The sequence below is a fragment of the Galleria mellonella genome, unplaced genomic scaffold (genome assembly GCF_026898425.1).
Source record: "Galleria mellonella isolate WM207_F2 unplaced genomic scaffold, CSIRO_AGI_GalMel_v1 utg38, whole genome shotgun sequence".
NCBI classification, from domain to species: domain Eukaryota; kingdom Metazoa; phylum Arthropoda; class Insecta; order Lepidoptera; family Pyralidae; genus Galleria; species Galleria mellonella.
The window spans coordinates 7,840,240-7,856,210 of record NW_026442090.1 but is presented as its reverse complement, the minus strand read 5'-3'; the positions used below and the strand labels follow the sequence as shown (position 1 = coordinate 7,856,210).

The window sequence follows — 15,971 nt, the reverse complement described above, 5'->3', positions numbered from 1 at the left end:
TAAGATGTTTTAAGAGAGACGCTGCTGCCTATCTCTCCCCTATAAGGTCCCTAAGTCGCCTTTTACAATACCCACGGGAAAGGAAGGGGTGGCCTATTCTATGCCGGGAACTACATTGATGAATTGTACTATGTACTAATAATGCATTTATTATTAATTTTGTAGCATTAGTATTGATTATTAATTATATATATACTATGTAAGATATGAGTTTCAAGGTACTAAAACATGTCCCGCTTGATCCGCATTAATATGTGTTATCTGTCATGATAACAAGCGAATATCGATGTTTTTATTGTTATCTTTTCCACATTCACGACGTTAGTTTTGTAGAAAAAGGATATTCAGTATTTTTTTTGCTAATATTAATCCTGTTTAAATATTTATTATTAGAATTTAGTGCATTTAATCGTGGTTGCAACTTAATTGTGATTGTGATAAGTAGGATATCTCTTAGTTTATATTTTAGTGTACATACGATTTTATTAAGTGGTTATCTAAATAGTTGGTCAGTCTTTTAATAAAAGAGTGAGTAATTGTTTTATTATGCAATTCGTAACATTTAAGTATTTTAGTAATATATAAGTATAGTTATACATACATACAATAATAATACTACCTTTTTTATTTATAAGGTATACATTTAAGACATTATCAGTATTGAAATTCTAATAACTTATGTACAAACCTAATACAATACTTTAGGAAAAAAGGGATTGTTGGTATAGGGGATTTATTTTATATAATGCTAGTAATATACCCTATCAGGTCGACCTCCTCGTTGTTTTCCTGGAAATCGTTTTAAATAATTCTTTAAGAATAGGTTCGTCACTATAGGCCAACAGATCTGTTTCATCCTCATCTATCACCCTTCATAGGAGCCTCGTCAATGTATACCGATAGCACAGAAGGAGTTACCATTCCATTATCGTCCAATAAAATACAAGGCTTTTTTGTATATGCTTTAATAACAACAAATAATATATATTATTAGTATGCAAACGAAGTCGTGGTTACGACTTCATTTGTGTCACCGGGAAATGTTAGAGATGAGAAGGATTGCAACTTATGTACCAAATTTCATAATGTTTAATTGAACCGTTAAGGCATCAAGAGGTAACAAATAAACGAGCTTACTGTAACATTTGTAATATTATAATATTAAGAATCAATTACGATACGATTATTGGATTCTATTACTGACAATGGTGTTTTAAGCAATTTCATTTCTTGTTCAACCTTTTTACAGTAACAACGAACTCTATCAACGATTGTGACTTGAAAAGCTTGTTAAAATACTTAGGTTATTCTGATGATTGGAGGCAAGGGATAGTACTTTTTTAAACGGGTGACAATGGAACCACACGCTACATCGGTATACACTGGGGGGGCACCAGTGAGGGATGATAGGTGACGATGAAAGCAGGTCAGTTAGCCCATTGTGACAAATGTAAGAAGTATTAATCACAATAGTTTCCAGGGGGATTCGCGTGGAGGTTGACCTGATAGGACTTGCTAGCAATGGGGCCATTAGTCCACATTACTAACAATCCTTTTCCCCCCGGCAAGGGATAGTAGTACCCAGTTAGGTTGACTTCCATTCTCTCTCTCCCCAGGAATAACTGATCATGTCAATTTTCCTTGGATTCACTATGATGGGTCAACAAACCTGACCTTAATTATTTTAAAATCTTATGTTCATTTCTAATCTGATGTTTGTATACATATATAGTTATAATGGGAAATTAACGAACTCGTTGTGTTTTGCCGTTTCTGACAATTCTTACGACTGTACCTGTAAGTCTTCCAGACGAAGTCGAAACTGAACTTTATTGTTACGTTTTGTGGTGTCCCATAATAGTAGAGGTAGAAGTTCATAAAATTCAGAAAACATTCTGTTTCGCGGACTAAATGTAGCTTAACTCTGCTGTATGTATGTAATATTGACATACATCATTATGATAACACTATATCTATAAATATGTACTGCGGGAGATAGTAGATATACTCGTAAATAATTTAAGTACTAAAGATTGAATTACTCTTTGAAAAGAATTACTCTTTTAATTTAAAAGATATTCCATTTCTAGTAATGATGTAGACGTGAAACAGTAGGTTTTAACATAAACAGTACGCGTAGTTGTTAAGTTAGCAGTTTAACATAACTGCTTTGTACAGTAAATAGCAAAGTTAATTTACAATCATACTCATAGATAGTGTTGAACAAAATTGCATTGCGATATATTTTAACTTTTCATTTGACTATAGTGATTTGTTTTCTTTTGTTGAAAAAGATTTAAAATACGCAGTGCAGTTTTTCATTTAGTAGTGTAATTAAATCTACATTGTATATGGTATCTATAGTTTCGAAGAAATATTAGGTATAAATATAAAATGCTTTAGTCAACTGCCTTTACACTCATCAAAGTTGAAACTTAGAGGTATTGTGGGGCCCATAGAAACATTTGGGAATATAGAGGTGAGGGTGGCAGGTAAAATATTATCCCTAATAGTCTTTTGTATCAACTGTGTGTTTAGTTATTAAAACAAGAATATTAATTTTGAAGTATTTAGTAGGGAGGTCAAGGATATGGCCTGGGATAGAACTGGCTGGAAGAAGATGCATGAATTAGTTGCAGCGACATGAGGAAACTCTTAAATGGAAAGAGAGATTTTAATCAGAACACCAATATAAAATATCATATTGGCAATGCAAATAATTGATGGCTGTGGTTTCGATCCTGCATAACATAAGACATCAATGAATAATAGATTTATGTGTGTTTGTTTAACTTTAGGACTGGGCACTTTACATTATTTTAGGTTCTTAAATGTACTTCTCTATAGGTATATATTTTTAAATACATACATACCTTGACGTAAGGTCATAGAATGGACCAATCCTTCTTTTCTCGTGGGTATCGTGACAGGCGACTAGGGGAACTTAATGGTCGAGAGATGGGTAGCTGCGTTCCTTTAAAAACATCTTTACAAGCCTAACTGCGGTTGTCAACCCGCCTGCCAAGCGTGGTGACTACTGGCAAAATCCTCCAATTAGGGGAGGTCTATGTTCAGCAATGGACAGTTTACGGCTGATATGATTATGATATATTTATAAATATATATTTGTATGTTTTCAGTTGTTTAGTATTTAAAGTGTAACTTTTGCTTAATTTGGAACTAGATGACGTTGAGTAACCTATCCACAGTTATTTGTTATCAATTAAAGTCAAACCATAGTAAGAGGGGGGAAAGTGATTGTTAGTGACGGATACTGCGAATCTCATTGCCAGCAATATACTCAACCAGGTCGACCTCCTCGCAGTTCCCCCTGGAAACTCTCATGGTTAATTCCTGATGAATTCATCATGATGGGCTAACTGGCCTGTTTTCATTCTCATCTATGTATCTATATATCTTCACTGGTGTTCCGCCAGCGTATCCCGTTAGCGCAGGCGGGGTTACCATTCCATTTTCACCCGTCAAAAAAAACCATAGAAAGAGAATGCCACTGTAGTTACTATCCTTATTCTATGATGTCAATGATCACTGTGTTTATAATTAAAACCTATTTATGACCTTGGCAGTGGAGTCCAACCAGTACCAGCCCATAGGACAGATATCTCATGGAGTCAGCATCGAGATGGAGTTAATGCAAGCTGGTTCTGAGCCGATGGGAATGCGATGCATGTTCTGCCACGAAGATATAATGACCCGAGCCAGTTACAAGAATACAAGCTTGACACATATAATTGCAGCAGTGTTAGCTATATTCTTTTGGTTAGTATTTTTATTATAGAAGTAGTACAACGTAAGTACTCACATTTTTTAATCTAACAGTCGGCAAGTGGTGCGTAATGCTCTTGGTACTGCAGCCATTCATAGGCTAAGGTAACTGCTTACTATCAGGTGGACCGTATGCTTGATAGCCACCTTAGTGTTATAAAAAAAATAAATTTTTTCTTGTATATTGTTTTGACATAATTGTTCTCGTTAGCTAGTAGCGAAATTTGCTATTTATATTCGTTATATACTTTAGTTTCATGTTAATAAGTTATTAATAATTTATATTTTCGTATAGTCTTAGCATAGAATGGGCCACCCTTTCCTTTGTCGTAGGTGTCGTAAGAGTCGACCAAGGAAACTTAATGATCAGATGCATCAGATACATAGATTTATCTTTATTGACAAAAACGGAATAATAATCCCGCCTGCACTATTGGTTAATACCGGGGGGGGGGGGGGTCCAGTGAGAGATGATAGGTCAAGATAATCTAAGATTAGTTGGCCCATTGTCATGAATTCACTGCGATGGTTTCCAAAGTGAAATGCGTGGCGTTCTACTTGATATATTGTACATTGTTAGTAGGGATCAAATGACAAATTACTATGAATCTATTTTATTTTCCTATTACAGGTGGATGTGCTGTTGTGTAATACCATATGTGGTGAAAAGATGGAAAAATGTGGAACACTACTGTCCAAACTGTCATAAGTTTTTGGGCGTTCATGCAAGAACATCTGTATTATAAGGTGTATTAGGCATGTACAAAATGTAAGCACAAATGAAAACTTCTTTCCTTTTTATTTACTATATTGTTTGAGAAATAATTCTTATAAGAAGCAATTACAGTGGTACCCTGCGTTTTGTATTTTGTTAAGAGAGGGACAGGCTGACAACCAATGCTGTGCAGCTGTTCACATTGCGCTGGGACACTCACTTCCCATCCACTCATTCAAATCCGTTAAGCGTTTTGGCATGATTGATTAATAATATTATTATAGAATATTATGAAGATTCATATTTATTTAAATTGTTAATAGAATTCGTAGTGTGTATTTTATATATATAAATCTGTTAAATTATTACTTGTAATTGTATCTACCTAGTAAATTTAGGTTTTTATATAGGTATCAATATAAAATATGGGTTAATTTATATAATAACTAAAAAATCCTCTTATATTTTTAGGTATTCCTATTTTGTTTTAATCGCAATTAAAATGAAACATTCTATTAATTGAAATACATGTATTTTATTAAAAATATTATTGTATAAGAACTGGCTTTGTATAATATAATTTTGATCACAGTACATACTAGAAAAAAATAAATATAAATTTAATTGAATTTTGAAAACAGTTACAATACAGTAAATATATATATACAGTAATATTCATATGGAATGTAAAATAAGCACAGACTTAATTAAAACAGTCTACTTTTGTTGTTTAGATATATTAGTAAATAAGTATAAATAAAAGATGGTACTTTAATATTTTTTTAAAATTATTTTAATTTGGAGTTTATATTGTGATAGCCTATATTTAACTTTTATAAAAAATAAACATATCACAGAACACGATTTTTATTTTATCTTTATCATTTATGCATTAAAAATTAAGTAAGTATACAATATGTAGGGAATAACATCGCTTGTTAATTTCGCATCCATGTAATAGTCATGACAAATAGTATAATTTAGAAAAATACATGATTTAGGATATATTGAAATATTTTTATTGTATATATAGATTATCATATAACTTTGTTCTATTGTCTTTATTTGTTGATATTTTTTTTCTTAGCTCATTTCCACATGAAATATAATTGGGTCTCCTAATTTTCCGACAGTAAGCAGATATAAAATATAGTCAATTTGTCTACTAAATACAATTATATTTTTTTCAGTACTTTACATGTGATTAACCCTTCTTTGCATAATGGTGGAAATTTCGATCATAACATTGAATGCCCAATAATTATATAAAAGAACAAGTTCACCTTAAATTGATCGTGTCTGGATACCCTTTGTCCTGGATGTCCATTGCAGAAAAAAAACATAGCTGTCAAATTTATTTTTTAACAATTTTTCCTTTAATTTTTAATATGAATTATATCACTTTGAATTATTTCACTAATAAAAAAAAATCATGCAAAGAAGGGTTAACTAACAAACATTCAAATATTTATAACATTAGTAGGATTGATTCCAGATATTTTATAAAATTTGCCGCCGAGGCCAAGTACTTCATCTTTGGCACAATATGCGCTTGATATGAGAAGCTATAGTAGTGCAGTCTTTGTGATTTTACATTCTAATTACAATCTGTTTTCTTCTTACCATTGAAATTCATTTAAATGTCTTTTGAAATAGGATCCATAATTAAATCACACACATTGCGTTGGCAGAAAATAGGATAGATAATCGGCACATTATGTAGATTCGATATACAGTAGATGATTTAAATATAAGGGAAGTGTCGTTTATGTACGGAGCATACATAAACAATATGCATTTCAATTATAGAGATTCATCATTCCAAGCGTGTACATCTGATAAAAATGTAAATAGGTATGTACGTATTCGTTAACAAGTGTAGCAGTTTTGTATGCCTAGATCTGAAAGGTATTACACTAGAATAATATACACTTTTTTGCCTAATCAATCAAGTCTTGTAAAACTCAATGTATAATAATAAAATTATACATTAGGTTTTGCAATACAGAACAGACAAATTATACCGCGTTTACGTTTTCCACCATGTAATATGATACAAAAGCGACATAAAAATAAGGCAAGACCTATTGTCAATACTTAAGTATCTATATCTTTTCTTATAGTATTATATCTATATGTATAAATAACATTTAGACTTATTATTACGCACCACAGTATTTGCATAAAAGATTCAATATATATTTTTAATACTTTCGAGATATTTGACCCTGATATGTTTTGATAGGCAGTCTTCATTTACGATGGCATATGAGTGCCTATGAAAGCTTTGCATGAAGGACAGTAATGATTGGTGGTCTTGCATGACCTCATGCAGTAAGGTATGAGGCATCCACAGCAGCACCTGGAAAGGCCCAAAGATCATCAAAATATATACGAGTAGATATATCAATGTGATTGTGATCTATTTCCATTAAATTTTAATTTAGGCATTTATTAAAATATTTACTAAATCTTGAGTTATATAATTCAATTCTATAATTGAAATCTAAAATTATGTAATTGACTGGAAAATTGTGATGTGCTAATTTTAATAATTCATATCATTATTATATCAGCCTTTAACTGTCCACCGCTGAACATAAGCCTACCCCTTGGGGGGTTTTACTATGCTTGGTAGGCGGATTGGTAACCGCAGTTAGGCTTTGGAGATGTTTTAAGAGAGATGCTATTGGCCATTCCTCGTCCTACCTTCGTCGCCTCTTACGACACCTACGGGAAAGGAAGGAGTAGCCTATTTTATACCGGGACCACACGGCTAATAATTTATATGCTTTTAAATATTTGTACGCTGGAAACAGCAGAATATGATGGGAATTTATTTGTTACTGTCATCTTGTTCTACCATATTTTAGCAAATAAATTATTATTATTATTAAAAAGTTTATAAATGCAATTATTAATGAAATATTTAAATGAACAGTACAATTGAAGAATCTAAAAATTATATTGTCATGAACATACGTAATTTATATCATAATACGTCGTGCAATTAAATACGTGAGATATTCAAGACCACAGGTAATTTGTTATTGTAATCATACAATTATCAATTTCGATGATGCAACACGGGTTTGTTAATTGTATTAAATGACAAAAGGTTTGATAAACAAATGATGAATAATGATACAGTTATGACTTACCCAGCTAGAATGCAAAGAGCTGCGGAAGCGATGTGTGTCCGATTGTTTGCTACGTATTCAACTCTCGTTACTACGGACTTGTTACATGTGGCGCACGTGGTACCCGTAGGGCCCGGCCCTAATTTTCCTGGCTGTACCACTGTGACTGTAGGTGGAGAGGTGATGACTGTAGTCCTGGGTGGCGCAGTAGGAACATTCATGCCGGGTGGTGGTGGATTGCTGCCGAAGTATGACGGAGGCGGTGCCGGGAACGTCGTCGTCGATTCGTATGGAGGCGGCAAACCCATTTTGTTTTCCACTGAAAAAATAATTTAGTGTTAATTTTTCTATATGACAAAATGAAATTATTAACAAGTCTATATCAATTTAAAATCTTCAAAATTCAATACTTTTTCCGCCAACTCCAAACAGGAGATTTTCAATTCGGTTGTATTTTTTTTTATAATAATAATAACTTTATTGTAGCTAAAAGTCGGGTACACAATTTCTTATACAGTGATTACTACACTAGGCTCGCAATTATCTCAAAATTCCGTTAGTTTTAAACTGATTTTAAAAATTCTTCTTTTACTTGAAAGGATATATTAACAGATTGTTTCCATAAAAAAATTATCAAAATAAGTTTAGTACTTTAATGCTAAAACCAAAAGAACTGGTTTAGTTACAATTAAAATAGGTTTTTTTTTCATAAGAAAATTTTGGGAATTTCGACAGTTACATATGATATTTTATTATCAGACATATATTCCAGTAAATAACTATATTTGTATTGTACATTAATGTATAATCTATAAGTAAACTGACAAAAAAAAAAGGTAATCAAAAAATATTTCCAAATTTATTTGAATCCGGAATGCTAAGTGTGTGAACCTAAGCTGAACATGGTAGGTTTTTAATCACGTAAATAATAGTAATTCGTAGAACACGTGTTCCTAATTTTTTTTTCAATAGGTAAATATGGAATAGTAGAACCGCCTATGCCAACGGTATACAATGGTGGGGGACAAGTGAAGGATGAAGCGATGAGAAAAAAGCCATGTCAGCTAGCCTATCGTGGTGAATTCATTAGGATTTAAAAATGATAATTTCCAGGGAGGGACCGTGTGGAGGTTCATTTGACAGAGTATTATAACAAAGGAATTACATCCATATTATTAACAAACCCTTTCTCCTATACTGATTAAGCACATCTGTATTTTTTGTTTTTATTTGACGAATAGGTATCTACCTAAAACAGAAATAATGCTTGCCTATTTGTCTGTGTTCTTTGAAAATACTGATAATGATTACGAATCTGCTATAAGTAAACATTTTGTCATTCATCGTTGGATTACAGCATGCCGTCATACGTTTGACCTGTGCAAAGTTTATTATTATAATAAAACTTTATCATTGCTGAAAATATTAATTGACATGTTTTGTTAAATGAGTGCTTAATATTTGTTCCCTACGTTACTTAATTTTTATCTATTAAGGTTTATTCTTTATCTGTGATTCCATTACTCATTGCATTTGTAAATATTTCCGAAATAACTATTATTCTTTCAAATCCAGTTTACAATACAATTTTATAGTGCTTTATAAAATAGTAATTTTCTTATACAGAGATTTTGAGGTACATAGTTACTACAAATTGATTAGGGTGGCAAAGCGAGCAAAATGCTACGACCCCTGATGTGAGAGGGCCCGTAGTTCGAGAAGTAAAGAAGTTTCTTCAAGGTCAGCAATGCGCGCGTTATGGCTCTAATATTGCATGGTACATGGAATATTAGATGATTATTATATTGAATATTAGATTATTGGTACATGGATTACGGTAACCGCTTACCATCGGGCGGGCCGTATGCTTGTCTACCATCTCAGTGGTAGATATAAAAAAGAGATTGTAACTACAGGAAGAATCTATTTTATATATTATATATAACTATTTTTGTTAGTAATTTATGTATATAAATAAAAATTTGATTCTTCAAGAACAACCTTCACGAATTATACAAATAAACTGTCAAGATGAAGAAAAGGTATGTAACTTGGCTGTTCTATTCATCAATAATTCTTAATTTTTTTTTTATATTACGTTAATGACATTTTATTCGATGAATTTGCCATGAGCTCCAGCCTTACGCCACTGCCTATATTGCAATAGTAGATATTTTTAACGATAAAATAACCGATATTAGGTAGATAACGATAGATATCTAGTTATAGTTAGATTTCTATTATTGTTAGACAATCAAAACGCACAAATATTACGTCATAACACTATTATAATCTACTTCAGAAACGAGTTAAATTAACAACGTTGTCGAAATAATCACGTCGTAATTAGGCCGTGACGTACAAGGTTTGATGCGAACGGAAAGTGATTACCAGAATTTGCTTGAGATACAGGACAAATGATCGTACATGGTTTATTTACTGAGAAATACGTTGCCATGTGGCCTCAGCATAAAATGAGCTACCCCTTTTCGGGGAAGGCATTGTTAATAATGGGTTCTAACAGCCTAATTGCAAGCAATATTCTCTATCATGTCGACCTTCGAGCGGTTCCCTCTGAAAAGCATCGTGATAAATTTTGGCCGAATTCTTCACGATGGGTCAATTCATCTGCCTTCATCCGTGCGTGTACCAATTACCATTCCATTTTCAACCATTAAAACACTTTTCTTTCCCGTGTGTATACTTTTGTTCTAAGAGGCGACTAAGGATATCACATAGTCGAGGAATAGCCAGCAGCGTTCCTCTTAAAACACCATCAAAACCTAATTATGGTTGCCAACCCACCTGCCAAGCGTGGCAACTAGTGGCAAGAGCTGCCATAAAGAACTGCCCCGTTTTTTATGGCAGTTTATCAATGAGAGATAGTTATTGGGGGAGGCCCATGAGGACAAATAACGGCTAAAATGTGAATGATGAAAAAATGATGATGGTGATGATGAAGTGTATGTCTCGGATTGGGTATTTGTGGACTATTACAGTTATATTATTTAATAATAATAATGATATTGTTGAAACAAAATTTAGGTAATAAATAAATTGCATGCACATGTGGAAAATATGGATAAAATATAAGTGGTAATTTGTGATCAAACCTAAATCCAAAACAAGGTCAGTCCAGTGTTATGGTATATAAGCACGTTCAACATTGGACAAACATAAGTAATAATAAATATTGAATTTGATATCTTGAGATGTATGAAGACATAATAAGAGATGTGTTTGGACGAATTATGTAGACCTATATTTTTTCCAACTGTGGTACAGTGACCACAGTTGAAAGTAATACGAATATTGAATTAAGTTACTATTTATATTTATTTATTTCATTATATTACGTGATAATTTTCTCATAATGATAATAATTAAAATTTGTATAGTGATAGAAATCTTTGAATATTCAGACTTTTGTTTAGAGATGTCATTTATAATGTACATGACATTGCAAGGTCGTAATACATTTATCTGATTACGTATGTAATTATACATTTTTAGAACCCTTATAAAGTTCTCTATTCTATGATTTTTACATATATAAGGTTTGAAAATGAAATTACTTTCATTAATTTTCCATTAAAAATCAATGATATTTCAATTAATGAAATTAATGCCATAGATTGATGAATATGGGAAAACAAAGAATGTTACATCGCAACATCTATACGAGTAGGTAATAATTTAAAAATGGTACACTGACAGTAAGTAAAAATATTTATTTATTTAATACAATTGTATTATAAGACAATATGCACCTTGTTAGGTATCGTAACCTGGAAAGTGAAGCAGACATTTATTCTAATTTTTCCTTTAAATATTCATCAACTGTAAAAGGCGCTTTATTGCGTAGAAGCTATTTCAACATGCTAACATATTTAATACTTATTGTTTGCAATTTATTGCATATTTTTACTCATTAAGAATAAAAAAAAAAAACTATATTCATAATATAGTACGACGACTTTACAAGATAACCCTAGAATACTTATAATACACTATATTTTTTTATGACCGAAATTCATGTCATTATAAAAAAAAAAAAAAAAACTGGTATTATAAATACAATACAATACAGACTTTGATGAGGTTTTAAAAGCTGAATGGCAAAAAACATTTTTAACTATCTGAATTATATCAATACACAAAAGTACGCTTAAATTATAAGTATAAATTACCAAATATTCATTATTCTTATTTCTGAAATCTTTGGGAAGCAAATATTTTGAATTGGCGTTAATGTAATATAGAAAAAAAGGTTTTTTAGCTAAGCTAGAACCACGTAATGGGCATACAAGAAACTAACTAAGAGTTATCTGGTTTGGATTATTTTGACATCAGTCATGATTCGGCATTAATGCATTGCTTTTCATAAACAAACAAAATCCTTACTTTGTCTACTCAATAACGTAATATTAAATCGAAAGTTTTTCTTAATTTTATATCTTTTTTCGATTCAACCAATCATTATGGTATTTATTATGCATGTAGTATTTTTCATTAGGAAGGACACATGAAGTGATTTTATTTTGGTATTGTATGAGCCTACTATCGCTATAAAAGGCCGGTAACGTACAAGCAACTCTTCTCATGTTGCAGGTGTTTATGAGCGAAGATAACCGCTTTCCATTAGATAGACTGTCTTGCTAACAATAAAAATAAATAAATAAAAGAAGTTGCAGGCACACCTAATATATTATTTACGATTTTTTTCCGTGTTCTGCTGAAACTTTAGCTATGTATTTTGATTAATCTTGCATATCTTGATTATTCTTGATGAAAATTGGCAATGGTTCAATAGATTGTCCTGATCTGCTATATCAACTCTCTCTACATGACCCAACCAAACCATTGAGTGCCACCTTATTCCATTTGTTTCCACTAACTACAGAAAAAAAAACCTTTCTCTGGCATGCAAGCAATAATTTTAATAAAATATCTAGAGATCTCGATTTAGATTTATTTAATTTTAAGATGGAGTCCGCAAGACGTGTGCTAATACACGTAAGTCAGTGGTTCTTTGATGGTTCACCTTTCAGCGTGTGATTTCATCTTTTTATTTTGCATAACTGCCTACCTATACTGTTTGTATAACTATAATGTTGTTATTCTAAGTTTAATTTAGTTAACTGTAAGTGTTAAATGCCTTGTGTATTAGTTAAATCTTGTTTTTATTTGTGAAAACCTGTAACTGAATTTTTGTCTTTAATGTTTCTTCAAACTGAAGTTTTCTAGCCACTGGTTTTTCTTAACAAAAAATAAAAATAAATAAATAAATAAAAAATCTAGTATTTTTGTAATATGTATTTCGATATAGGGAGATAAATAAAAGGGAGATCTTAATACTCAAGGATTACTGTAGAACTTCATCGATTATCGTATATGTTATAGTCGTTGGTATGATTCATTAAAATTTGTTACTTCAATTTAGGACAAACGTGCTGCGCAAAAAATAAGCCTCGCTTATGTATATCAGTGTAGATATACACACATACACATACAGATTCTTTATCACATTGTATACAAAGCAAAATTTTAGAGAACTAAGAGAGTTATTTTAAAACCCAAGTACTTTGATACTACGAGATAAGAAAGAAACAGAAGGGACTGTTATTAAAATTCGTTAGTAACCATCACGAGAATTGGATTAGATTAAAACAAGCTCAAAGGGATGGCGTAAAACAATGGAAAACGACGACAGGACGTGAGGCACTATGTGCCAGTAGAAAAATATAGTAGATATTTTTCTACCGTGCAAATTTAGTTCTAAATAAAAATATGTCTTATTTAACGACCCCAATGCCAACTTTCGAATGCGAATCGCGAATTGAAATGTCATCAGTAAACTCATTGTATAGAGAGGTAAAAAACGACAAAATTTCGTAAAAATTCTAAGTTTTAAAATTGAATTTTTGTTTTGGAATTTATAATCATTCTCAAAACAAGAGAAAATAAGGAACGTGACTAATGTATCTGCCGAGAGCAGATTAAGTAGTTTAGCTCAGCTTATCTTAATTCTTAAGTTGTAAAAAGTTTTCAAAGTAACTTTGTTATCAACGAATTTACTAGGAAAATTATTCAAGAACATTTTTCCTACATTTATTTCTATAAACAGAAATAATATTAGATTTTTAATTGAAAAATAATCAAATTAAGTAATATCATACTTACATAAATCACACTGCTTTAAGTCTAAACCGTAAGTGTAAATAATAATCAAGTAAGCTAAAAAACATGTTTTTTTTTAATAAACTTGACAAAATAATTTTATAGAATAAAATTAGCTGTTTAAAATAAAACTCAAACCAGTTTACTTACTTGTTGCGTCCATTGTGAGGAAACCGTAACCTTCGTGCCAATTTCTTAATCCCTTCTAAACTGTTAAACAATGACCAACAGATGAACAGACAATAATTGTTAATTCTTTTAACAATCACAAATTAATTGAATTTTTATTAATGTCTTATTTAGTTCCAATACTGTAATGTTATGATGAAATGCAGCGTTATAATCACACGATATTTACGCGACGAGTGAGAGCACTGTTTGTTCGGTTCGAAGTGCGCGGGCGCCTTACGTCACGCAAAGAGGAAAAGAGACATCACTAGATGCGCCTCTACGAGCGATAGAGATAAAAATAATCACGTAACATGCGCTTTACTTATTTACCGACACAAATTTTATAGCCACGTAATTACATTAATAATTAGATATTTCGTGTAATACACGTTACACTGATTTCGGATTGGAATTCATCCGTATCCAATATATCTCCGCTATGTTTTGGTATATACACAATATTTTGCAAGCGACATGTCGAGGGTATTGTTATTGTTTAGGTCTCCTTTTGTAGAATGGATCGTTAAACTTCTTTAAGTAGATAACATTGCGAGCTGCAAATGTATGAGTAACATATTATCAATGTACTTGCAATCTCAATTAGGAATACGTAGACCACCCAAAGAGAGCCAGAACATCAAAATTGCATTAGGTACAATTTATAAAAGAAGTAATATAATCAAGATGGTGTTCCACAAAAAAAAATCTGTCTTCAATTGTGGCAAAACCAGCTATTATTATATAATAACTAAATTACTGAACCTACTTCTATAAAATTTCTATGAGACTAATATGTGGGTAGATCCTTTTAGATAAAAAAAAAAGAATTTTCTATATCGATTTACAACAGAGGGAGTTATCAAGGCAACATACATAAAAAAATACAACTGAATTGAGAACCTATTTCTTTTTGAAGTCGGTTGAAAATTAAAAACATTTTTAAATCCATTCAAGCTTATTATAATAGAGATTCCTTTTTCTATTTATGGACGAAAAAATACAGTAAATACAGAAAAAGTATTTTTTCGACCATAATTCTACCTATTCATAATACGGTGATAGGATCTTCCTTATGGATGATATATCATTGTTTTCTGTTTTTTATTTCCGCAGTTTGTTGTTATAACTTAACTGTTCAAATGCAAAGAAACACATCTAATGTGGCCTGTTTTATTATTAGTTCTTCCCTTTTGTTTTTTACTTCAGTATTATCAGAGTATTATGCAATCATGATTAGAATTTAAGATCTTGTTCATCTCTTGAGTAGGTTTGATGTGATTTTTTTTTTATTTTTGCCAGATGCCAGATTGCCAGATGTGATTTTCTATTTTTATCCAAATACCTATCTAAAAATAAAAAATGTCGTAAAAAAATATTCATATTCCTCCGCATTCATTTAATTTTTCTCCAACTTATTCAGCTTATTTCAATATCGAAAACTAAATTTTTTTAATAATTTGCGATAAAAATACATCGTTCTGTAAACTACTAGTTTATACCAGAATTGTTCATATATCTAAGCATAAATGCAACGAAATATTATTTATTTATTTACAGGAAAACCAGGGCTACTCTAGTGTAAAAAGAAATAGTCTAGGATTACAAACTAAGCCACTAATAGGTTCTCATCAATAGTAACAAAATAGATTAGAAGCACTACACATGAAGCAACAAAAACAGGAATGAACAGAAAAATTAAGAGAAATATATAAAACATTTAATGAATCCATTTTTTTTTATGTATTCACGGTTAGCGGTAGGAGTAGTAGGTAACTAATTCTACTAACTACATATAAGTATCTTTTAACTTATATTAAAACATTGACATGAGGCAGTATACTATATTAGGTATATTGCCACTCGTCTTGAAACTAGCTGAGATAGCAACTAACAGTGAGTTAAACACAGAATGTATGTCTGGAATGTAACACGAGCAATATAGTATGCATTGAGATATCATCATTCAAGAGACTAACCCA

The 15,971-nt window shown here is 31.3% G+C and overlaps 2 protein-coding genes across 2 annotated transcripts; one reads left to right on the top strand and one right to left on the bottom strand.

Annotated features, from left to right (window-relative positions):
* Nucleotides 1-301: 301 nt before the first annotated feature.
* On the top strand, nucleotides 302-5,362 carry LOC113522824 (lipopolysaccharide-induced tumor necrosis factor-alpha factor homolog). Its single transcript, XM_026908652.3, has 3 exons — nucleotides 302-528; nucleotides 3,588-3,780; nucleotides 4,418-5,362. Coding segments are annotated over exons 1-3 (309 nt in total). The 5' UTR covers nucleotides 302-527; the 3' UTR covers nucleotides 4,533-5,362.
* Nucleotides 5,363-5,556: 194 nt separating this feature from the next.
* On the bottom strand, nucleotides 5,557-14,313 carry LOC113522747 (lipopolysaccharide-induced tumor necrosis factor-alpha factor homolog). Its single transcript, XM_026908551.3, has 3 exons — nucleotides 13,972-14,313; nucleotides 7,663-7,960; nucleotides 5,557-6,863 (listed from the first exon to the last, which is right to left on the bottom strand). The coding sequence occupies exons 1-3, from the start codon at nucleotides 13,982-13,984 to the stop codon at nucleotides 6,758-6,760; spliced, it is 417 nt and encodes a 138-aa protein (XP_026764352.1). The 5' UTR covers nucleotides 13,985-14,313; the 3' UTR covers nucleotides 5,557-6,757.
* Nucleotides 14,314-15,971: the final 1,658 nt, after the last annotated feature.